This window comes from Denticeps clupeoides, chromosome 11 (genome assembly GCF_900700375.1).
Source record: "Denticeps clupeoides chromosome 11, fDenClu1.1, whole genome shotgun sequence".
NCBI lineage: Eukaryota > Metazoa > Chordata > Actinopteri > Clupeiformes > Denticipitidae > Denticeps > Denticeps clupeoides.
In genome coordinates this window covers 21,714,753-21,738,586 of record NC_041717.1, presented here as the reverse complement: position 1 = coordinate 21,738,586, position 23,834 = coordinate 21,714,753, and the positions used below count along the sequence as shown (strand labels likewise).

General features: G+C 50.5%; 2 protein-coding genes across 4 annotated transcripts; both read left to right on the top strand.

The window, feature by feature from the left end:
- The first annotated feature begins 444 nt into the window (after positions 1-444).
- Positions 445-7,145, top strand: sf3a1 (splicing factor 3a, subunit 1). Its single transcript, XM_028997184.1, has 15 exons — positions 445-694; positions 984-1,093; positions 1,717-1,927; positions 2,191-2,448; positions 2,534-2,608; positions 2,689-2,839; positions 3,155-3,351; positions 3,432-3,549; positions 3,622-3,929; positions 4,229-4,474; positions 4,744-4,951; positions 5,038-5,198; positions 6,103-6,204; positions 6,538-6,609; positions 6,698-7,145. The coding sequence occupies exons 1-15, from the start codon at positions 647-649 to the stop codon at positions 6,797-6,799; spliced, it is 2,367 nt and encodes a 788-aa protein (XP_028853017.1). The 5' UTR covers positions 445-646; the 3' UTR covers positions 6,800-7,145.
- A 1,018-nt stretch (positions 7,146-8,163) lies between these two features.
- LOC114800084 (TBC1 domain family member 10A-like) lies at positions 8,164-22,529 on the top strand. 3 transcript variants are annotated; one of them, XM_028997176.1, is made up of 10 exons: positions 8,164-8,324; positions 8,553-8,820; positions 14,297-14,396; positions 14,507-14,614; positions 16,651-16,757; positions 16,838-16,952; positions 17,585-17,650; positions 19,068-19,257; positions 19,862-20,016; positions 20,243-22,529. In XM_028997176.1, exons 2-10 carry the CDS (start codon positions 8,633-8,635, stop codon positions 21,854-21,856), a joined length of 2,643 nt encoding a protein of 880 aa, XP_028853009.1. In that variant the 5' UTR covers positions 8,164-8,324; positions 8,553-8,632; the 3' UTR covers positions 21,857-22,529. The 3 variants fall into 3 exon arrangements, with proteins under 3 accessions (XP_028853009.1, XP_028853008.1, XP_028853010.1); XM_028997175.1 differs by having other exon boundaries at positions 8,164-8,329; XM_028997177.1 differs by lacking the exons at positions 8,164-8,324; positions 16,838-16,952 and having other exon boundaries at positions 8,689-8,820.
- The last annotated feature ends 1,305 nt before the right edge of the window (positions 22,530-23,834 follow it).

Below are 23,834 nucleotides of genomic sequence, written 5' to 3'. Positions count from 1 at the left end.
ACCCTGTGGTCGTGTTGCCAGGACTTGGTAAAAACCTTCCAAACATCCCGCTGTGGAAAGGACTATGATCCACGTTGTTTTGCCATCGTGTAAATATGTGGCAACAATTTTATTTGTTCATTTATTCGAATTACTTTATTTTTTTCACTTTACACGAACAGTGAAACAGACATTCAAACATATTTCAATGTGGTTTCGTTGTGTTATTTATTATTGTATTTGTTTTATTAATAATTTTAATCAAATAACAATGGTGGCCTAGTGGGTAAAGAAACGGTAGTCAGAAGACACACTGCTCCCCGGGCGCCTTTCATGGCTGCCCACTGCTCACGGTGACACATTTCACTGTGAAAGTGAGAAAGTGACAACTTCTCCCATGACGCTAAATAAGAAAAAAAAACTACATTTCCCAGAATGCATTGTCATCATTTTCCCGGAAGTACATTGAAATTACCTCCTGGCGGCGCCGACGCGGTTTCGGCGATTCGCGCTTTGCCCAGGCTTTGTGTTTCCCACCCAGTTTTTTTAAACTGGAAAGCTGTGGATTGTTGTTTTTGTCCGATCTGCGAGTCAATTTGGAAGAAGAAACGCCGCTGTGTCGTGATTAAGGAAACCGAGGCCTGTTTCTCGCCCGTGTATCGCAGTCATGCCGCCCGGCCCAGTCCAGATCGTCCAGCCGGAGCCCAACAACAAGGTGGCGTCGCTGGCGTTCATGCTCATAGTATTTCTTTGTTAGAGAATTCGATTTTGAAAGTGATATTCTGCTTGTAATAGCTTACACATTTCTGGACGTATTTTCATGTTACGTTAAATGTTAGTTCCGCCGCTTTAAGCTAATCTTTTAGCTAAGCTAACAGTGGCATGCGAAGTTTTTTATAATATAATTCTGTACAAGATGCAGCCAGTATGATATGTCTCACTACTCGAGATGGATTTTAAATCCCTTGCTTTGGTGTTGACTGAACCGTTGTTTTGCGCCTCAGCCAGAGGAGACGAAAGATGAACCCCCTGCAACAAAACCCATGGTCGGGATCATCTACCCCCCTCCCGAGGTCCGCAACATCGTCGACAAGACAGCCAGCTTCGTGGCCAGGTTCGATATGGTCTCGTTTTTATCGCGTGGCATCTAATCCTTGTTTGATTAAAAGTCCCCTATCATGTAGATTTTACTTTGTGAGATGATTTAACATTTAGCAGCTGCTCAGACGGTTGGATCTGGAATTTGTTCCTATATGACGTCATAAGGGGGAAAGGTTACACGACTTCCTGTCTGTGCAAAGCGTTGTGGATGGTGGCATAGACGTAATTTCCAGGAATGCCCCCTCAACTTCTATAGGCCGCTCTCCCCCTCGTCCCGCCTCATTAGTATTTAAAGCTACAGACACCAAAACGGCGTGGGTAACACACCCGCCTACGAACCAGAAGACCCAGGTTCAAACCCCACCTACTACCATCGTGTCATGTAATTCTGCACCCAGGCTGAATTTCGGAAAGAGACTTTAGATACAGTATTAAGGGACCAACAAGACCGATATAAAAGCAAAATAAAATGTCAGGGGACATTTAAAGTCTTTCTTAATAACCACATCAATTGAAAGTGACGTGATTGTCATTGTGAAACACTGCAGCACAGCATACGGTGAAATGTGTCCTCTGCGTTTAACCATCACCCTTGGTGAGCACCATGTTTTTTTTTCCCCTCTCGCCTATAACCAGGAACGGGCCGGAGTTCGAGGCCAGGATTCGCCAGAACGAGATCAACAACCCAAAGTTCAACTTCCTGAACCCCACTGACCCCTACCATGCCTACTACCGTCACAAGGTCAACGAGTTCAAGGAGGGCAAAGCCCAGGAGCCGTCCGCGGCCATCCCGAAGGTCATGCAGCAGCAGGCCTTGCAGCAGGCGCCGCAGCAGCTCCCGCAGAAGGTCAGGCTCCTGTAGAAAATACATCATAGACCAGGATTCTGCTATTGGCCAGTGCCCTAATTATTAAAAGTTTCCGGCCTTAGTTAATTTTTTGGAAATCCAAAAGACTACCTGGCAACCACCGTTACGCTTTTATTTTGATAAATGGTTATAATTAACTTTTTATTCTGATAACGTTTTTATCACAACCAGCCTTCATATGAGGAAATCCCTCGCTGTCCAGATAATTATCCAGATCTAAGCAGACATTTCGGTGTTTCCAGGTTCAGGCCCAGGTCATCCAGGAGGCGGTGGTGCCGAAGGAGCCGCCCCCGGACTTCGAGTTCATGGCGGACCCCCCCTCCATCTCGGCCTTTGACCTGGACGTGGTCAAGCTGACCGCGCAGTTCGTGGCTCGCAACGGCCGGCAGTTCCTCACCCAGCTGATGCAGAAGGAGCAGAGGAACTACCAGTTCGACTTCCTGCGGCCGCAGCACAGCCTCTTCAACTACTTCACCAAGCTGGTGGAGCAGTACACCAAGGTACAGCAGATGCGGGAGAAGCTCCTTTACCTCCTGAAAGAGGCGTTATCGTCATATCCCAGTCCTTTTCTGCGTCCTTCCCCAGGTCCTGATTCCTCCTAAAGGTCTCCTGCAGAAGCTGAAGAAGGAGGCGGAGAACCCGAAAGAGGTGCTGGACCAGGTAAGACCTTGACAGGACGCTGTCACCGTTCCTCTGCTCCGCGCCAGGCGTCCCGCAGCTCTGCTCTCCTGGCTCTCCAGGTGCGCTACCGTGTGGAGTGGGCCAAGATCCAGGAGCGCGAGCGGAAGAAGGAGGAGGAGGAGCGGGAGAGGGAGCGGGTGGCCTACGCCCAGATCGACTGGCATGACTTTGTCGTCGTGGAGACGGTTGACTTCCAGCCCAACGAGCAAGGTGTGTGTTTACAGCATTTACCAGAGTAGTTACAGGGACAGTCCCCCCCTGGAGACACTCGGGGTTAAGTGTCTTGCTCAGGGACACCATGGTAGTAAGTGGGATTTGAACCTGGGTCTTCTGGTTCACAGGCGAGTGTGTTGCCCCCCAACATGTTTGAACTCTAACCGCGGTGAAACTACACGGAGCGTCGCTGTTCTCAGATCAGGCCTCCACAGTCACTACCGGCACCACTTTTTAACCAGAATATCACCAAGCAACGCGATAAATGTATACGGTTAATTCCAACACCCCTAACAACCGCCTCTGCTGCAGGGAACTTCCCTCCACCCACCAACCCCGAGGAGCTGGGCGCCCGCATCCTGATCCAGGAGCGCTACGAGAAGTACGGCGAGAGCGAGGAGGTGGAGATGGAGGTGGAGAGCGAGGATGAGGACGAGGGCGGCGGGCGCCACGAAGGTCGCCATGAAGGGCAGCCTGACCAGGACACACAGCTGCAGGACATGGACGAGGTCAGAGAGCTACAGACACATCAGATGATGATAATAATAATAATAATAATAATAAAAAAAATAAAAAAATTGTCCTCCAGGGCTCAGATGACGAGGACGATGGCACAAAGGCTCCGCTGCCTCCGGAGAACCCGATGCCACCACCACTGCCACCCACACCTGACCAGGTCATCATCCGCAAGGACTACGATCCCAAAGGTTAGAGGTCACGTCTCAGTTAAAATGGACGTGAGTCGTGGGCTGGAAGAACTTTATTAATTTCTCCCCCAGCCTCGAAGCCGCCACCCACCATCGCGGCCCCCGACGAGTACCTCATCTCGCCCATCACCGGCGAGAAGATCCCGGCCAGCAAGATGCAGGAGCACATGCGCATCGGGCTGCTGGACCCCCGCTGGCTGGAGCAGCGCGACCGCAGCCTGCGCGAGCGCCAGATCGAGGACGAGGTGTACGCGCCCGGCCTGGACATCGAGAGCAGCCTGAAGCAGCTGGCCGAGAGGCGTACCGACATCTTCGGCGTGGAGGAGACGGCCATCGGTAAGAAGATCGGAGAAGAGGAGATCCAGAAGCCGGAAGAGAAGGTTGGTCTGGAACGTCTTCATGAAAAATTTGTTATAACGACGATACGCACCTACGTAGCAGGTAAAAATCGGCATCACTTACGACACTTTTTGCACTGGTGCGCCTAACTTTAAATCAGAGGTGGCCAATCAGAGGAGGTCCCGCCTCTCATTGGTTTCTCGCGCCACATTCTCACTGCATATAGTGTTTCTAAACATAACGTGGATTTATCTGTGGCGTGAAGATGCATGTGGGTGTTTTTATGTTTTTATTTAACCGAGAAGGATCTACAGTCTTAACCGAGTCTCCTTGGCACCAGGTGACCTGGGACGGGCACTCGGGCAGCATGGCCCGAACGCAGCAGGCGGCGCAGGCCAACATCACACTGCAGGAGCAGATCGAGGCCATCCACAAAGCCAAGGGCCTGGTGCAGGAGGACGAGTCCAAGGAGAAGATCGGCCCCAGCAAGCCCAGCGAGGTCCTCCAGCCGCCTCTGCCTTCCGCTCCGCCCATGCTGCCCAAGCCCACCCCGCCCCTCGCCACTGTGCCCCGCCCACCACCGATTGTGAGTGCAGCAATAAGCTTCTCTGTGTCTCATGTTTGTGATTAGAAAATATTCTAATATCTAATTTTTATATATATATATATATATATATATATATATACACACACACACACACACACACACACACACACACACACACACACACACACACACTGAATTATTATATATATAATTATACTGAAATATATATTCATCCATTTATACTAATTAATTATTTTTGTACTAATTTGTAGTAGTGGTCACAATAAACTGTGCTTGTTCACCACCAGGTGGCGCCACCGGTGCGCACCACTCTGCTCTCGGCCGTGCCAGTCATCCCGCGGCCCCCCATGGCCCCCGTTGTGCGTTTGGCCCCAGGCCAGGTCCTGACCCCCATGCCCCCGATGCTGCACACGCCGCGCATCAACGTGGTGCCCATGCCCCCTACCGCGCCCCACATCATGGCGCCCAGACCCCCTCCCATGGTGGTCCCTGCAGGTCTGCTCATCACAGCCCTCTGTTTACACCGTTTACTGCTAATCGTGCCGTTCCGATCGTTAAATAAAACCGGCTTTCTTCCACAGCGTTTGTCCCGGCTCCGCCCATCCCGCAGCCCCCCAGCGTGCCCGCTGCCCCCATGCCGCCCGCCCACCCGCCCCCACCTTCAGACGACGAGCCTGTCAACAAGAAGATGAAGTCCGAGGACAATCTCATCCCAGAGGAGGAGTTCCTGCGCAGAAACAAGGTGCTCGGACGGAACAGGACTACTTTACCTTTCCTTTATCTTTACTTTTTACCGTTACTTTTTACCTTTTACTTTACTTTTTACCGTTACTTTTTACCTTTACTTTTACTTTTCCTTTATCTTTACTTTTTACCGTTACTTTTTACCTTTACTTTACTTTTTACCGTTACTTTTTACCTTTACTTTACTTTTTACCGTTACTTTTACCTTTACTTTTACTTTTATCTTTACTTTTACTTTTCCTTTATCTTTACTTTTTACCGTTACTTTTTACCTTTTACTTTACTTTTTACCTTTACTTTTTACCGTTACTTTTTACCTTTTTACCTTTACTTTTTACCGTTACTTTTTACCTTTCCTTTATCTTTACTTTTTACCTTTACTTAGCAGACACTTTTATCCAAAGCGACTTACAAGAGGACACCAGCAACTCTCCGTGAAGAGGGGATTTTCAGTCCGGTTTCGTTTGTAGATCTGAGAGGGCGTGCAGGAGTGTAGCTGGCTGGTGGAGCTGCGTAGCCTGTTGTGAAAGGCCGAATCTTGCGAATGTTGTAGAGAGTGAACCTGCACTAGAACGTTCCGTTTTACTGGCGTGTTGGTGATTGGCATTTAGAATGAAGAAGGTTTAGAGGTGAGCACCCCCTGCCGCCTAAATTCTTTACGTTCAGGATTAGTTTCCGTGCGGAACTGGTAAGTTCTTGCTCTTTAATGGTCCGTTCTGAGCTTGTCGCACCACCCCGAAGCCCCTCGCGAAGCTCCGCCCCCTCTGTTATCGAAATGTGAGGAACTCTTCAAAATTACAGATGCGTCCGGAACGGCGACGTTCCTGAAAAATGATTAGTGAACGAGAAAGCAGGGAATGCTGGGATGCATGTTGTTAAGTGTCTCCGTTCCTCGCACCCAGGGTCCCGTCGCTGTCAAGGTGCAGGTGCCCAACATGCAGGACAAGACCGAATGGAAGCTGAGCGGACAAATTCTCAACTTCACCGTGCCCCTCACCGACCAGGTAAGAGATGCGGCCACGCCAGACGGCCTGGCTTTTAGAACCTCTGCTAAGCTCCGCCCCCCTGGCTGCCCTCAAGGGGCAGTGGTGGCCTAGCGGTTAAGGAAGTGGCCCCGTAATCAGAAGGTTGCTGGTTCGAATCCCGTTCCGCCAAGGTGCCACTGAGCAAAGCACCGTCCCCACACACTGCTCCCCGGGCGCCTGTCATGGCTGCCCACTGCTCACTCAGGGTGATGGGTTAAATGCAGAGGACAAATTCCACTGTGTGCACCGTGTGCTGTGCTGCTGTGTATCACGTGTGGCGATCACTTCACTTACTTGCTTATACTTATCCAGGTGTCCGTCATCAAGGTTAAGATCCACGAGGCCACGGGCATGCCGGCCGGAAAGCAGAAGCTCCAGTACGAGGTAAACCGGCCCTCCTTCCTGCGCCGCCTCCGTCTTCATGCCGGGACCGTAGAAAAATACAAATAAACCCGCTCCGTTCCGTCCGCAGGGCATCTTCATTAAAGACTCCAACTCGCTGGCTTACTACAACATGAACAACGGCTCCATCATCCACCTGGCGCTGAAGGAGAGGGGCGGCAGGAAGAAGTGAGCGGCCACGCCCGAGATCTTCGCATCGTCCCGTGGCTCCCGTACTTACATACATATATATATATATATGTTTTTTTTGGGGGGGGTTTATGTTCTGTTAGCTCAATATGGCCGAAATATGATAGTTGCCTTGGTTTCCGTGGAATTGCTGTACGTAATCTTGAACCTGAACCTGGATTTTAATCTGCTCTACGCACCTACACGCTCCTGTAAAATGTACTTCTGTGTCCGCAAACGCTCTTTCAGCCGCATTGTCTGCGCTGGAACACGTGTGATGCTTCCCCGTTCAGCTTTACGCAGCCTCCGTGTTAAATTGCCTGAGCGCCAATAAATCTCCATTAAAACTGCCCTGTCTCTGCCGTTCCTTTACCGCGGAGAGCCGGGAGTGGTGGTGGTGACGCCGTGGAGGATCTCAGATCGGCACGGGGGCAACGTTCCAGCTCCTGATCAAGCCGAAAAGGCCTTCAAGATCCACAAAGTGGCTTCTTTAAAAATATCTCTGTGCAGATATTGTACAGCTTCCAAGGTAGACGCGAAGGTGGAACGTTCCGGGGCTCGAACCCCTGATCCCCTGGGGGGGTCAGCAACCCTTACTGCTCAGACACTGCATGTGACTGGGATTTCTTTTTATGTGTTATGTGAAGGATAACAGAGTTGAGTTTAAAACTCAACATGTAGCGGCAGAGGGATAATACAAAAAAATGTATATATAAAAATATAAATATATATATAGTAGAGGCCAAAAGTTTGGACACCTTCTCATTCGACGTGTTTTCTTTATGTTCGTGACCATTTACGTTGAAGGCATCAAAACTATGAATGAACACATGTGGAGTTATGAACTTAACAAGAAAAGGTGAAATAAGTGAAAACATGTTTTATATTCTAGTTTCTTTGCTCTGATTACTGCTTTGCACACTCTTGGCATTCTCTCGATGAGCTTCAAGAGGTCGTCACCTGAAATGCTTCTCCAACAGTCTTGAAGGAGTTCCCAGAGGTGTTTAGCACTTGTTGGTCCAGCTCACCCCAAACCATCTGGACTGGGTTCAGGTCCGGTGACTGTGGAGGTCAGGTCTCCACTTTTTAAGAGAAGAAGTGAAGAAGAAGTGAAGTGATTGTCACATGTGATACACAGCAGCACAGCACACGGAGCACACAGTGAAAATTGTCCTCTGCAAACACCTGAGTTAGGTACTTTTGTTAAGTACATAACTCCACATGTGTTCATTCATAGTTTATATATATATATATATATAAGTCAGCACGAGGATTTAAGACTATAAAAATAAATGTATATTTAATCCGTACTTGTTCCGCATTTCTGCTTCTTTTCCCCCCCGAGCAGGTCGACTCGCTGCGCAGGCGCAGTGGCGCCGCCCGCAGCCGCGCTCCGGAGCTCCGGGGAGGCGGCGGGGCTGGCGGCCGTCGGCGGCCTCACTTTCACGCAGATTCGTCCCGCCGGGAGGAGCGGGGCAGGGGGCAGGAAATGAGCCCGCGGCCACTTTCCACGCCGAGACGGGACACTTGTATGGTTGTTATTTTGTATTATTGCTGGATTCGCTGCGCGGACGCGGGAAAGTTATCGCTTTAATTCACACACAAAAAAAGACATATTTGTTCTGGTGAAATACGCCGCGTTGGTTACGTTTTTGAGGGAAAAGTTTTAATTGTTATTCTTTTATCGGCCGTGGCCCGGTGGTGTATCTCGTTTTTTTTTAAAGATAATTTTTACTTTTTACTTTTCGTCGCCTTAGCTCGCTTGCTAACGAGGGTGTGAATGCTGGAACTTTCCTCCTGTCGGAGACCCGCCCCGCACCGCCGCTAGTCGGCCGCCATGGCGCGGCTGGAGAACGGCCGCCGGACGTCGGACTCGGCGAGCACCGCCACCCTCAGCACGCTGGCCGGCAGCCCGTTCGAGGACGGCAGCTCGCTCGGCTCCGACTCGGAGCTGGACGGCTTCGCCGAGCGCCGCACCGACAAGTACGGCTTCATCGGCGGCGCGCAGCGGCACTCGGCCGAGTCGTAAGTCCCATTTTACATTTACAGTCAGTAGTTACAGGGACAGTCCCCCCCTGGAGACACTCAGGGTTAAGTGTCCTGCTCAGGGACACGATGGTAGTAGGTGGGATTCGAACCTGGGTCTTCTGGTTCGTAGGCGAGTGTGTTACCCCACTAGGCTACTACCAGCCTATCCGGAGACTTTTTTACCCTTTTACACCCTGCGGTGTCTGTATATTTAATTTTGAACCCTTGTCCGGAGTGACTGGGACAGGGACAGTCCTGCCCGGGGACACGGTGGTAAGTGGGGGGGGGTTCTAACCAGGTTTTAACCTGCAGCATTCGGACATCTTTAATAATTGAATGTGGACAGTTTAGATGTCTGGCAAGTGGGACTTCTGCTGATTAAAGTGTTAGTTGGTGACCTCGTGACCCCGTGTTACTGTCCGGATTCCGGAGTGGCTTCGATGGCCCATAATCTCCTTACGTGTGCAGACGCGGGCCGGGGTCCTGATCCCCGAGCGAGCGAGCGAGAGTGTGGCCTGTTTTGTGGGTTTTGTTGAGGGTTTTTATATAGTTTGTGTGTGTGATTGTAATTGTCTCCTGGAGACGGGGGTCCCCGCTTTGCTTACGCGCCGCCTGACGGAGCGCAGCGCGGCAGATGAAAGATGAGGAGTTCCTCGCGCTCCCTCCTCTGGCCGCCGCTATCTTATCTCCATCTCGTCCCCGTATCCGCTCCTCACCTCGCTTGTTGTGCCCGCGCGTGTGGTTTTGCTTATCTGTCCTCAGGGGACGCCGCCGCCATGTCTTACAGAAGGACAAGCGAACGGAGTCTGAGGGTCAGGTGCAAATATGCCGGAGACACCACCAAGAACTTGGTTCATAAGCGGCGTTTGCTGCCGTTAGTTAAGAGTATTTAACATATTATAAATAAGTTAGTGATCCTGCGTACGTCGAGGGTGGGCGTGTCTAAAGCGATTAAAGAGATCGATAAAATGGCCTGAACGGATTCTATTGGCTCGGAGCCTTCACCTCATTTTACATTTTACACTTACGTTTACAGCGTTTACCGGACTTCCTTATCCAGTCAGTAGTTACAGGGACAGTCCCTGTAAAGTGTCTTGCTCGGGGACACGATGGTAGTGAGTGGGGTTTGAACCCGGGTCTTCCGGTCCCCTGGCAACTTTTACAATCGACTGGAAAATATGGGAACGTCAGTTTTATCATATCATGACAAGTCATATTATGTGGGACATGAGTCCCGGATTGAAGGACTGCATTCTTGATGTGTTCTGATTGGTCAGGGAGTCTCCAGACAGGGAATGTTGGGGTGAATTTGATCACTAGTTTTGTATATAAAAATGTGGAACGTTCTAGACCGCAAAATCTTTTCAAGGTCTCTGTCCACATACGTCCTCACACTCGCTAACGCAGCCAACACGCCAAGCTGCCCATATTCAGCCATGACGATGTAAGCGCGGTTGTAAACGGTGTCCTGCGAGGTTGGCACGGTGGACGCCTGTCTTCCCGAGCGAGTCCTTATATAATTACTTGCGCAACTCCTCCTTAATCCCATTGTGCAGCGTAAGTGGGGCCATTCTGCTGGCGGGCGTGTTGGGCGCGTGCGCGCTCGCATCTTTCCTTGAATTAAAAGTGCTGGTAATCTGCATGTCTGTGGCGTCCACTGACGTCCCCCCCTGTACAATGTCCAGTCGGTGTGGAGGGGAGGGGAGGGGTGGGGTGGCCGCATCATGCTTAATCCCGGCGATGGCGAGAGCGAAATGCATCGTGACGCGCGTGAAGCATGTCGGTGCAGTCGTGTCCGCCGCCACAACGATGTCGGGGTTCGGGGGGGCGTGGCCAATCAGAGCAGGTCCCGCCCTTCACCATCTCCGATTGGGCCGAGTTCATGTTTGTTGCGTGAACCACGTCGAGTTTACAGCTAATTTGATTTATTCATGTAATTTTTAAACTTTCTTCTGTCCAACGTGCAGATAACCAGCAAGCACCCACTTCCTGTTCCTGGTTTCTATATATGTATATAAGGCCGGGCGTCACCCGACATACGGTGTCGTGGGACGGGCGGAGAAACCTAATACACAAGCGAGGCGTTGTCTCCTCCACATTCCCAGTAAGACGGCTCGGGGCCACGGACGTGTTTTGACACGGAACACAAGTGACCGTTACCGTTACGAAATGGAAGTGGGAGGAGCTTCCCAGGCGCGGAGACCCTGAGTGGAGGCGAGGCGGGCTGCGTGGAAGAGTCACCTGACTCCAGACGTCTGGAGGTTCTCACCGCACCGACGCCGGTGTTGTCGGGGTGAAGGCCGGGTGCAGGGGGCGTGGTTTAGGCGAGACGAGTTCCGTTATTCCGGTCCGACCAGCTCTCGTTGGTAAACATGCCGGCCCCGCCCCCATTGGCGGACAGCGGCGGGAGCTTTTTGCTGGTCTATGCGTGTGTGTAATCAGGCTTCTGGGTAAATATGACGCGTTGAGCCTGTGTGTGTGTGTGTGTGTGTGTGTGTAATGATGTGATTTGTTGCGTTATCAGCAGGTTCCCTGCCTCGTCGGCACCGTTTAGTCCCTTAAAATGAAATATTACAAATATCAATATTACAAATATCACTTCACTTTATGCCATTTCCTGCACCGTGGGACCCCTTCAGAACCCCAGTTTCAAACGATCAATGATAAAGTGACGTGATTGTCATTGTGATGCTCGGCAGCACAGCACACGGCGCACACAGTGAAACGTGTCCTCTGCATTTAACCCTTCAAGGTCCAGCACGTCCGTCCATCGGCTTATAATTAACGAATCAGCGGCGTTTTAATTACCACTGTAGCACATTCCTTTTACGCCCCTATAGCATGTTATATAGTGAATTAGCCACTATTACACTATTATGGTAATAGTCACCGTGCATTATGGGGGATTTAAGATGGAACCGCGGTCTGCGGTTTTGGTGAAATAACAGGCGAAGTCCCCCTCGCGTCGCTGGCCGCGTTGGGATGACTCCACCCCTCGGCGACCCGCCTGACAGGTCGCTCCGCTGAAGTGCTGTTTGGGAAGGCGGCGCTGCGGTAGCGAGGGGAAGGTCGCGAAGTGAGAGTTCTGCTGACTGGCGCTTCCTGTTTCCTGTCACACGGGGCCGGGAAGCCGGGTTCCCGTGCCCGCCTCTCTACAAATATATATATATATACTCGTATAACCTTTATATTTATATAAAAAGGCCGTAATGGCCACACTGTCCTAGCACCGTCTCTCGTCTTCTGGGTGGTCGTGGTGTCTCCAGCGAGCTTGTTTTGAAGTGAGACTCTGCCTGGTTCGTGTTTATGAGGCCTTCACCCCACATGACCGTTTTCCATAAGTTGTCTGCAGGCGGAACAGGAACCGCGGAGCAGGACGCGGTTCAGTGTGAACCGTGCTTGGGGGTGTATTGCTGAGCGTTGGTTGAGGAACTTTCAGCTGCGGTGACGAAAGCAGAACGGAAAGTTCTGGACTGGAAGAGCTGGGGTGGTGGTCCCGCCTTGTTTTTCTTTATGTAGATGATGTGAGCTGGGCTCCTTCTCATGACGCTTCATGACCGCGGTGAAATGGCGCCCGGGGCCTTTCAGAAGCTGCCTGGTCCTCAAACAGAAGAGGACCCTGTGCTCTACAAAGCCACTATGACTCCTCGTGTGAGACCAGGCGCTCATTCATTACATGCAGGAATCAAATAGATCTGATCTAATCTAATAAAGCCCATTGAGACAGGGATGGTAGTAGCCTAGTGGGTAACACACTCGCCTATGAACCAGAAGACCCGGGTTCAAATCCCGCTTACTACCATTGTGTCCCTGAGCAAGACACTTAACACCTAAATTGCTCCAGGGAGACTGTCCCTGTAATACTGATTGTAAGTCGCTCTGGATAAGGGCGTCTGATAAATGCTGTAAATGTAAATGTAATCTATGTGATTTTGGGATGTATAAGAAATTACTGTTGTTGTTGTAATAGATGCGTGTTATTAGGAAGATATTTTATTGAAGGTCTGCAAATTTCACATTTAGCATTAATGGCATTTACGGGGACAGTAGAGACGGGGACAGAACCCCCCCGTCTCAACAACGAGACTGACAGCAATAAACAGGTGAAATGAATAATAAATAGTGCAAATACTGCTGTGCAAAATGGAATGGTGCATTAATAGATCATATTACTCAATATAACAGAAGTTGTGTGTGTGTGTGTGTGTGTGTGTGTGTGTCACTCCAGAGTGGAGGAAGAGACGCTCCTGGGCTTTCTTGGTTGTTGAGCTGGTTCTCCTCTAGAGGAACGTTGTTGTTTTGGAGCCGTCTGATGTTCGGTGGGGAGTGGCACCTCCATTCAGAAGCCTCCTGGCATCTGTAATTGTGTGTTCTGTTGAGAGTCTGTGGATGGAGATGGTCCTGCTCTGTGAAGACCAGCACGCCTGTGATTATCTTCAGCTCCCTGCTGACTGAAATGTGGCCACGTAAGGGCGTGGCCCTGAGGCAGGGGTGAGCGAGAGAACGTGGACGCCGCTGGGCGGGAGTCCTGCTGCCTTCAAACGGAACTCGCCGGGAGACGCTTGGACGTAATTACAGGGACTCGGCCTCTTCTCGCGGCTTTCCAGCGAATTCTAGGAGCCAGTAAACCACCACCGGTCCCACTGATCCTGCTGTTAGTTACTTGCCTTCAGGACGAGTTTCATTAAAACCCCCGAGCGGTAACGGGTCTCTCGCGTCTCGTTTTCCTCGTTTAAAACAGGACAGCCGGAGTAGAACCCATTTTTTACTTCTAAATAAGTAAATGTGGACAGGGTGGAGCCACGTTCCCATCCAGGGTCGCTGCTTCATCCCTGTCTGTAGGTTAGCGAGATGTTGTGTACAAAACTGTCCTAAAAAAAAATGCCGATTCTTGTTGTTTTCTGGGGCGGCGGTGGCCTAGCGGTAAAGGAAGCGGCCCCGTAGTCAGAAGGTTGCCGGTTCCAATCCCGACCCGCCAAGGTGCCACTGAGGTGCCACCGAGCAAAGCACCGTCCCCACACACTGCTCCCCAAGGGTGATGGGTGAAATGCAGAGGACAAATTTCACTGTGTGCACCGTGTGCTGTGCTGCTGTGTATCGCAAGTGACAATAACTTCACTTTAACTTTAAAAAGAATAAAATTTCTCCTCCTCATTAGCATTTGAAGCTACAGACACCGTAACGGCGCGTCCTGGGGACGTCTCATTGTGGGACTGGCTTAAAAAAAAAAGACTTCAGATACAGTTTTAGGACACCAACAAGTCCTAAACAAAATAAACGTACTTCTTTTACACGTTTATATTGTTCGCTCCGGTGGTTCACTGCATTTGGCGTCCTGGCGGTCATGCAGAAACCGTGTGAGCGCGAACCCGAGGTCCGTCCGGCACCGCCGTATGTAATAAAGGACTTCTGTCTCTCTCTCTCTCTCTCTCTCTCTCTCTCTCTCTCTCTCTCTCTCCCCCTCTCTCTGCAGGGCGCAGGAGGTTCCGACGGAAGTGCTCCGGCAGCGCGAGCTCAAGTGGCTGGACATGCTGAGCGACTGGGACAAATGGATATCCAAAAATTTCAAGAAGGTCAGAGCCGCCGTGCCGGGGACATTCGCGCCGGGGACATTCGCGCCGTGGCGAGGAAAAAACGGAGTCTGAAGTAAACTAAAGTGACATTGTGTGCTGCGTCCACCCAGCTGAGGCAGCGCTGCCAGAAAGGCATCCCACCATCGCTGCGCGGGAGGGCGTGGCTCTACCTGTCGGGCGGGAAGGTGAAGCGCGAGCAGAACAAGGGCAAGTTCCTGGTGAGACTTAACTCCTCTCCTTTACACACACACACACACACACACACACACACAGATATTAGTCTAGTTTAAAAGGGCAAAATGTACATTTATTTTCCAAATAAACCAAATAGCTTTTTTTTTCCCCCATTTGATTCTTATTATTGCTTATACCTGCACTATATGGACGTAATGACACAAACTGTTGTCCCATGTTTGACCTTTTAAATGGTTCTACAGTTTGGACACCTTCTCATTCAATGCGTTTTCTCTATTTTCATGACCATTTACGTTGGTAGATTCTCACTGAAGGCATCAAAACTATGAATGAACACATGTGGAGTTATGTACTTAACAAAAAAGGTGAAATAAGTGAAAACATGTTTTATATTCTAGTTTCTTTGCTCTGATTACTGCTTTGCACACTCTTGGCATTCTCTCAATGAGCTTCAAGAGGTCGTCACCTGAAATGCTTCTCCAACAGTCTTGTAAGGAGTTCCCAGAGGTGTTTAGCACTTGCTGGTCCAGCTCACCCCAAACCATCTGGATTGGGTTCAGGTCCGGTGACTGGAGGTCAGGTCTCCACTTTTTGTTAAGTACAGAAGTCCACATGTGTTCATTCATAGTTTTGATGCCTTCAGTGAGAATCTACCAACATAAATGGTCATGAATATAAAGAAAACACGTTGAATGAGAAGGTGTCCAAACTTTTGTCCTGTAATGTATGCGTCTCAATTTATTCACCTCAAAATGTGCATTAAAGTTTTTATCCAGTTATTTAATGAGTCACTTACTGAAGTAAAAGATTAATGTTTTGTCCTATAAAACAGTCTCTCACACACTGTCCTGCTTTACACTCGTCCTCCGTCTCTGTCTCTGTCATGACCTGTGATAAGCCGTGTTGGTGTAAACCGCATATATCAGTAGACCTGACGGCGCTTGGGATAAGTACCGGATTAGTCGTAATAATAAACAGCGCTGTGCTGTGTATGCGACCATATTATAATCATCTACCCGATGATCTGCCCGGGGGCGGAGTCACGGTGTTAAAGGTGTGTGCCGCGTCAGGTCCCGTGGGGCGTTTTCAAGGTTTCACACCAGGTGTCACCCTGAATGTGCCTGTGAAATTTGAGCATGTTTGGTTCATGTTTACAGCGTTTTTTTTTTTTATTATTATTGACAGACAAATGATATATTTCCTTCATATGCCAAGAAGTGGTGGCAGTGGTGGCCTAGCGGTTAAGGAAGCGACCCCGTAATCAGAAGGTTGCCAGTTCGAATCCCGATCCGCCAAGGTGCCACTAAGCAAAGCACCGTCCCCACACACTGCTCCCCGGGCGCCTGTCATGGCCGCCCACTGCTCACTTAGGGTGATGGTTAAATGCAGAGGACACATTTCACTGTGTGCACCGTGTGCTGTGCTGCTGTGTATCACAAGTGACAATCACTTCGCTTTAGGAAAGGTGCGACGTTAAATTTTGTGTAAAGCGGTCATAAAAAAGGTCTTTAAAAGTCCTACATTTACATTTACAGCGTTTACCAGACGGCCCTTATCCAGAGCATCTTACAGTCAGTAGTTACAGGGACAGTCCCCCCCTGGAGACACTCAGGGTTAAGTGTCCTGCTCAGGGACACGATGGTAGTAAGTGGGGGTTTGAACCTGGGTCTTCTGGTTTATAGGCGAGTGTGTTACCCGCTAGGCCGCTACCATTCTGTGTCCTGCGGCTGTCCTGATCGCTTGCCTCCGGTTTTAATAAAGAACAGAATTAATCTGCATTCAACACGAAGCTGCTTCCATACAGGAAGTGAGCAGAGGAACTGTCACCATGCATAATGTCATCACCATCTCTCACCGTATTCCGTATATTTCCCGTGTGTTTTCAGTATGATGGCATTGACCAGAATTTCCACAAAATATAAAATGCAACATGGACTGTGGTCCTCTGTCCTCTGGGCGGTGCTGTGACGCGTCGGCGGGGGAAACTACGCTGACGTAGACAGATTCGTAGGACGGGGGCGGCTGCCGTAACGCTGGGTTGCCGGATATGTTTTTGCAGGAGCTGGACGGTACGGAGGGAGACCCCAAGTGGCTGGACGTCATAGAGAGAGACCTGCACCGCCAGTTCCCCTTCCACGAGATGTTCGTCTCGCGCGGGGGACATGGGTAAGGCCGCGCTCGCGCACGGAGGACCGTACGATGGCCACAAGTGTGCGCTTGCAGACGGATGTACGTGTGTTTTGTAGGCAGCAGGACCTTTTCCGCGTGCTGAAGGCCTACACCCTGTACCGGCCGGAGGAGGGCTACTGCCAGGCCCAGGCGCCCATCGCTGCCGTGCTGCTCATGCACATGCCTGCCGAGGTCCCCTTTCAGCCGACCGTCGTTTCTCCTGTTTTTAACGTGCAACTCGAATAACACGGCCAGAATACCGCAGTAATATATATATTTACATTTAATTAAAGACGGACGCAGATTTGGATTGTTTTTTTTTTTTCCATGCGGATTTTACAACCTCATATTAACAATTACACGGTTAAATTGTAATTTTATTTATTTATTTTTTTTCTCAAGCGGTGGGGGCGGAGCTTTGGCGTAAATTTTTATTCACGCCAGCCCGTTATTACACGAACATTACCAGACACTGCTGTGAACGTGTGGGATTCTCTTCATTTTAATGAAATGCATTTTAAAATATCGAACACTTTTTAAACATAGAATATGACTTGTCAGTCGTACCTGTTTGTGAACACAGAGCATCTCTTGAGTGTCTAGAAAAGTGCTGTATAAATAAAATTTTATTATTATTATATCATAATCTGTATCAGACCTGAATCAAGTTCCACATCTGGTCTTATGTGGTGACGTAGGGTGTAAAATTTAATAATGCGGTTGTTTAATCGCATGGCTGCTGGGGGCTTTGATGAAAATGACACCTGTTTCCTTCTTTTTGTGTGTGTGTGTGTGTGTGTGTGTGTGTGTGTGTGTGTGTGTAGGACGCTTTCTGGGGCCTTGTTCAGATCTGTGAGAAGTACCTTCCGGGTTATTACAGCGCCGGTCTGGTAAGTTGTGTAACTCTGTGTGAAGGGGGGGTGTGTGGCTTGTGGTGTTTCTTGGGGGACGCCGCGTCCTCTCCTGACCCCCTGTCCCGAACTTTCACTGGACCCGGTCCTTGCGTTCCGCCAGAATGTCCCCCTGCCGAGGTTCTGGATTGCCACAGTGAATGCTCGTCATTGTGCCTGTCCAGACCTCTGCGGTTGACCCACCCAAAACACCACGTTACCACGGAAACCTTTTGTTGGTGAAAATCTCTTACAAGCTGCAGACATTTAAATGTCATTGTCATTATGAACGTTTGTGTCTTGAGACTGTACCAGATGTGACAGTGAGACGGTTTTCCGCTGCTTTCTTCATCCTGTGTAATGCGGGCGTTAATAAAACAATATGAGTACTGGCGCCCTCTAGTGAACGTTTACATGTACAGCATTTACCAGACGCCCTTATCCAGAGCGACTTACAATCAGTAGTTACAGGGACAGTCCCCCCCTGGAGACACTCAGGGTTAAGTGTCTTGCTCAGGGACACGATGGTAGTAAGTGGGGTTTGAACCCGGGTCTTCTGGTCCCCTGGCAACTTTACAATCGACTGGAAAATATGGGAACGTCAGTTTTATCATATCATGATAAGTCATATTATGTGGGACATGAGTCCTGGATTGAAGGACCGCATTCTTGATGTGTTCTGATTGGTCAGGGAGTCTCCAGACAGGGAATGTTGGGTTGAATTTGATCACTTGGTTGCCAAGTCAGGGAGTTTTGTTAATAGAATATAGTACAGTAGCCAAAACCTAATGCGCCTTTTCTCCCGCTATAAAAATGTGGAACGTTCGGCAGCGGTGGCCTAGCGGTTAAGGAAGCGGCCCCGTAATCAGAAGGTTGCCGGTTCGAATCCCGATCCGCCAAGGTGCCACACACTGCTCCCCGGGCACCTGTCATGGTGCCCACTGCTCTCTCAGGGTGATGGTTAAATACAGCGGACAAATTTCACTGTGTGCACCGTGTGCTGTGCTGCTGTGTATCACATGTGACGAAGACCCAGGTTCAAATCCCACCAACTACCATTGTGTCCCTGAGCAAGACACTTAACCCTGAGTGTCCCCAGGGGCGGACTGTCCCTGTAACTACTGATTGTAAGTCTCTCTGGATAAGGGCGGCTGATAAATGCTGTGAATGTAAATGAATGTTCTAGAACGCAAGATCTTTTCAAGGTCTCTGTCCACGTACGTCCTTACACTCGCTAACATGGCCGATATTCAGCCATGACGATGTAAACGCAGTTTTAAATCCCATAACCCCTTTAAATGCCCCTTTCTGCCCAGCACTCAAACGTTAGATTAGACATTCCTGGTGGAAATTCAGCTTTTTGGTCCGGGGAAGTCACGTGTGTGTGTGTGTGTGTGTGTGTGTTCTGTGTGTGTAGGAGGCCATCCAGCTGGACGGAGAGATCCTCTTCGCCCTGCTGAAGCACACGTCGACGGTGGCCTACCGGCACCTGGAGAAGCACAAGATCGAGCCCATCCTGTACATGACCGAGTGGTTCATGTGCGCCTTCTCCCGTACGCTGCCCTGGGCCTCGGTGCTGAGGGTGTGGGACATGTTCCTGTGTGACGGTGGGTCTGCTGACCGGGTTGAAAATGATTGTCCAGGAATGTCTTTCTGTCTCCTGTGTAGCCGGAGGCCATGCAAGCAAAGATCATCTGAACAGGAATCGTATGATGCGCGTCGCGATACGGGGCTACTAAACCAAAGATTTAGATGGACATTTATAAAGTGAAATGATGGTCACTTGTGATGCACAGCACATGGTGCACACAGTGAAATGTGTCCTCTGCATTTAACCCATCACCCTGAGTGAGCAGTGGGCACCATGACAGGCGCCCGGGGAGCAGTGTGGGGGGACGGTGCTTTGCTCAGTGGCACCTCGGCGGACTGGGATTCGAACCGGCAACCTTCTGATTACGGGGCCGCTTCCTTAACCGCTAGGCTTAAGTTCATGAAGTTGGAAAATATTTCAATAGATTGTGTATATATATTTTATATAATCGTCATGGAGATTTTGAAAGTTCAGACCTGTAGGAAGAGGAATAGATTGATGTGGAAATGGATTTATATGCCAGACCTACATGCCCCAAAGTGGATAAAAACCATCATTTAATTGCAGCGACCACCTCTTTTAATGGAAATATCCTGATTTATTCTGTCTTCCCACCCCAGGGGTGAAGATCATATTCCGCGTTGGGCTGGTGCTGCTGCGCAGCATGCTGGGCTCTCGCGAGAAACTGAAGGCGTGCCCGGGCCAGTATGAGACCATGGAGCTGCTCCGAGCGCTGGAGCCCAAATACATGCAGGAGGGCTTCCTGGTGCACCAGGTAAACCCGCACCGAGGGGTCACCGACCCTGGTCCTGGAGGACACTTGTCCTGCAGCTTCCGTACTCGTCACCACCCAGTTCTCGAGTTGAATGAGGTGTGGTGGAACATGGACTGGTGCCCTCCATGACCAGGGTTGGTGACCCCTGACCTAGTGCAGCTGGGAGGGCGTCCTGCCAGTTTGGTGAGATGTTTACACCGTGTCTGGTGTTGTTTCCACCCCTTAGATCCTGGAGCTGTCCTTGTCGGTGCGTGAGGTGGAGAGGGAGTACCATGTCCAACTGAAGCGCTGGAAGAGGAAGCACGGCGAGCTCAGCTACAAGTCCCCTCCCAGGCTGCACGGCGCCTACGCCGTCATGAGGGCGGAGCCGCACAGCCGCCAGGACCTCTGCCAGAACCCCACCATCGTGGTGCAGGTACCAGCAGCATCCTCCCAAGACCCCTCCTTTGTGCCCATGTCACAGTTCAACCGTAGCAAGAAGAGAGGAACTCTCCGGAAAAATCCCAAGCCGGTCCCGGACATCCCCAACCCCTACGCCTTACCCACGGTCCCTCAGACGCAACTAGCTGTGAAGGACCGCCCTCCGAACCAGGAGCCACCCAATCAGACGCCGCCTCCTGCCATAGATCCCGCCCCACCGCACCCACCCATGTTTTACCAGCCACCATCACAGCAGCCACAAGTCAAAAACCACGTAACTCCACCCGAGCCTGACGTAGGCCCGCCTCTACCCCTGCCATCTCCGCAGCAGCCAATCAGAAGCCAGCAGCTACTTACCAGTCAGACTCCACCTCAACAGCCTCCGTCACAAGCCTCATTCAAGAACCACGTAACTCCACCCGAGCCTGTCGTAGGCCCGCCTCTACCCCTGCCATCTCCGCAGCAGCCAATCAGAAGCCAGCAGCTACTTACCAGTCAGACTCCACCTCAACAGCCTCCGTCACAAGCCTCATTCAAGAACCACGTTACTCCACCCGAGCCAATCGTAGCCCAGTCTCTGCCAATGCCTTCACCGCAGCAGCCAATCAGGAGCCAGCAACCACTTACCAATAAGACTCGGTCACAAGAAGTCTTCTCCAGCCCTCCTCCACCACTACAGCCTCCATCACAAGCCTCATTCAAGAACCACGTTACTCCACCCGAGCCAATCGTAGCTCAGTCTCAGCCAATGCCTTCCCCGCAGCAGCCAATCAGGAGCCAGCAACCACTTACCAATCAGACTCGGTCACAAGAAGTCTTCTCCAGCCTTCCTCCACCAGTACAGCCTCCATCACAAGCATCATTCAAAAACCACGTTACTCCACCCGAGCCCATCGTAGCCCAGTCTCTGCCAATGCCTTCCCCGCAGCAGCCAATCAGGAGCCAGCAGCTACTTACCGATCAGTCTCCATCACAACAACCTCCATCACAAGCATCATTCAAGAACCAGGTTACTCCGCCCGAGCCGGTAAGAAGCCAGCCTCTGGCAATGCCTTCACCCCAACAGCCAATCAGGAGCCAGCCGCTACTCATGAATGTGCCGCCTGGCCAACCCTCAGCGAGCCAGCAACAAGTCAACAACCTCCACCCGCCCATGTTCTATCGTCCTCCTCCTCCGCAGCAGCAGCCGCTCAGGCAGGCCGCGTTCCCCTTTCTAGACGTGCCGCCTCCTCCCAACTTCCTGCCCCCGCCAGCACCTGACCTCCGACCTCTCCCACCTCCACTCCGCACGACGACGGAGACCCCTGCTCCGCCGCCGGCCCAGAACGCCGCCGGCCCGGCGCCACAAGGTGAAGGTCCTCCTCCGCTGTGCCACTCCAGAGAGAGTGTGAACAGTTCCGAACAAGACACCTACCTGTAGCCTCGTAAACGCACACACACGCGCACACACACACACACACACGATCTCTTGGTAGGACCTGGAATGAACACGTTGGACTTCAGAGGCGGGTCGAGGGTCCCCAATACCGTGCCTTACAAGCAAAATATCATTCCTCACGCGTCCAGCGACACTACTGATGTTCTTCTGTTACTTTTCTGTCTTCTGTGTACAGAGTCGTTCTTGCCGTGCATTATGGGTAGAGAGGACAGATCTTCTGTCGCTGCGTTTAACATTTTTCTCAGTAAATATAACAGTCTCTATATGCCAAACTTTTACCTTTCTTTTTAAAGCACGTTCTCGGACGTTCCATAAGCTGCCTGTGCGGTTCAGTTCCACGTTCAGCCAGGAGGGGGCGCGTTTTACTCAGTTATCTGTCCCCCTGGTTCTCGCCTCCTCCTCTCTGTCTGTAGTCCAGTGATACGTGAATTAACGTTACGTGAATTACGTTCTTTAATACCTTTACGCTGTTTCAACACTAGTATGTAACGTTTCTGTAAGCGTTTTTTAATGGTTAATCTGTTACTCTGCTCTGCTGTAACTCTCTCTCTCTCTCTCTCTCTCTCTCTGTCGGATGTATTGTGTAGACGTACGCTAACTCGGGTGCCTAAGTTAATGCCATTTTTTTTGTACAAATAAAAGATTTACGAGTTCAGCCCGTGGCCGCGTTCGTGGGGGAACGGGCGTGAGGATGAAAGGCGAGCTGCTTCCACCTGCAACGGGGGGTAATTAGAGGGCAGCTCCGGGTTCGGGGGTCTTTTCCCATCGGCCACAGCTGATCTCCCCTCGGGGGGGTAAAGAGAACTTCACTCGCGATCCTCCGCTCGGTCAGGATTCCTTCATGGATTATCGTAGTCATAATAACACGATCGGAATTGGATTTATTACAGTTCTTCCCAGAAGACGACACTACTAATAGCAACGAGATTGGATGAATGTAAATCTGAACAAACACCGTGTACGGGAATACGGGTTTATTAAAAACAATGGCAAAGATTCCTTATAATGTCAAAAGGGGAAACTATATTACTCCATGATATTTCCTGCTCCTGCAGTGTCTTGCCACACGAGGGTTCCGGGGACGGTGTCTCTACACTCTCTGGTTCCGCCCTCCGTTCTCTTTAAAAGCCTCGTAAACCTGTAGATGCGTTCAATCCGAGTGACGGGAATATATATATATATATATATAATATCGGCCTCATTTCACCTTCATTTGTCTTTAATCCTTTCTCCTGAAGTAAAATTTACATTTCCGGCACATACCAGACGCCCTGATCCAGAGCGCCTTACAGTCAGTGGGGACACTCCAGGTCAGGGACAAGATGGTAGTAAGATTATACTTTACAAATACATAAATATATAAGGTTGGTTAAACAAACCAGATTTTTTTAATTTCACTTCAATTGCAAGTTATTGAGCGATTTTTAAAATTTGTATTTGAGGGACAGTGCGGTGTGTGAACGTGAAACCCGGTCCTTCGTGGATTTTTTTTAAAAAATAAATGATATGCTATAAAACTCTCTCTCCCGTCAGATATAATTCAGTTATGGATGATCAGTTTACTGGGGGAGCCGTAAATCCTCCATTTCTTCCACCCCCCCCACACCTGGCGGAGCCCATCAGACACCGATCGTCCCTCTCCGACCCGAACTTCACCCCCGGAACGTCCCATCAGCTCCGCTAATGTCTGATCCGAACGGCCAGGTCCTGCCGTCCCATTGGTGGCTTCGGTTCCGGCACATTCCAACATCAATACGCCATTCTGCCCCGGCCAATTAACCCCCGGCATGAATCAGGTAAAAGATCAGCTCCATCGCTGGCACCTGACGCGGCCTCGCTTGAGGTCGAAGGTCAATGTCTGGCATGAAGATGCCGCAACGGCTCCTCCAACCCATCGGAGAAGGTGTGAGGAAAGATCTCGAATTGGTTCACTCTTCATTTAAACGTGCTGCTGATGACC

Excerpts from the sequence above, each read along its gene's own strand:
- sf3a1 (XM_028997184.1), top strand. The coding sequence starts at position 647 with ATGCCGCCCGGCCCAGTCCAGATCGTCCAGCCGGAGCCCAACAACAAG. Across the intron at positions 2,609-2,688 it reads CGAAAGAGGTGCTGGACCAG|GTGCGCTACCGTGTGGAGTG; the intron begins GTAAGACCTTGA and ends CTGGCTCTCCAG. Across the intron at positions 3,930-4,228 it reads TCCAGAAGCCGGAAGAGAAG|GTGACCTGGGACGGGCACTC; the intron begins GTTGGTCTGGAA and ends CCTTGGCACCAG.
- LOC114800084 (XM_028997176.1), top strand. The coding sequence starts at position 8,633 with ATGGCGCGGCTGGAGAACGGCCGCCGGACGTCGGACTCGGCGAGCACC. Across the intron at positions 8,821-14,296 it reads CAGCGGCACTCGGCCGAGTC|GGCGCAGGAGGTTCCGACGG; the intron begins GTAAGTCCCATT and ends CTCTCTCTGCAG. Across the intron at positions 16,953-17,584 it reads TCATGCACATGCCTGCCGAG|GACGCTTTCTGGGGCCTTGT; the intron begins GTCCCCTTTCAG and ends GTGTGTGTGTAG.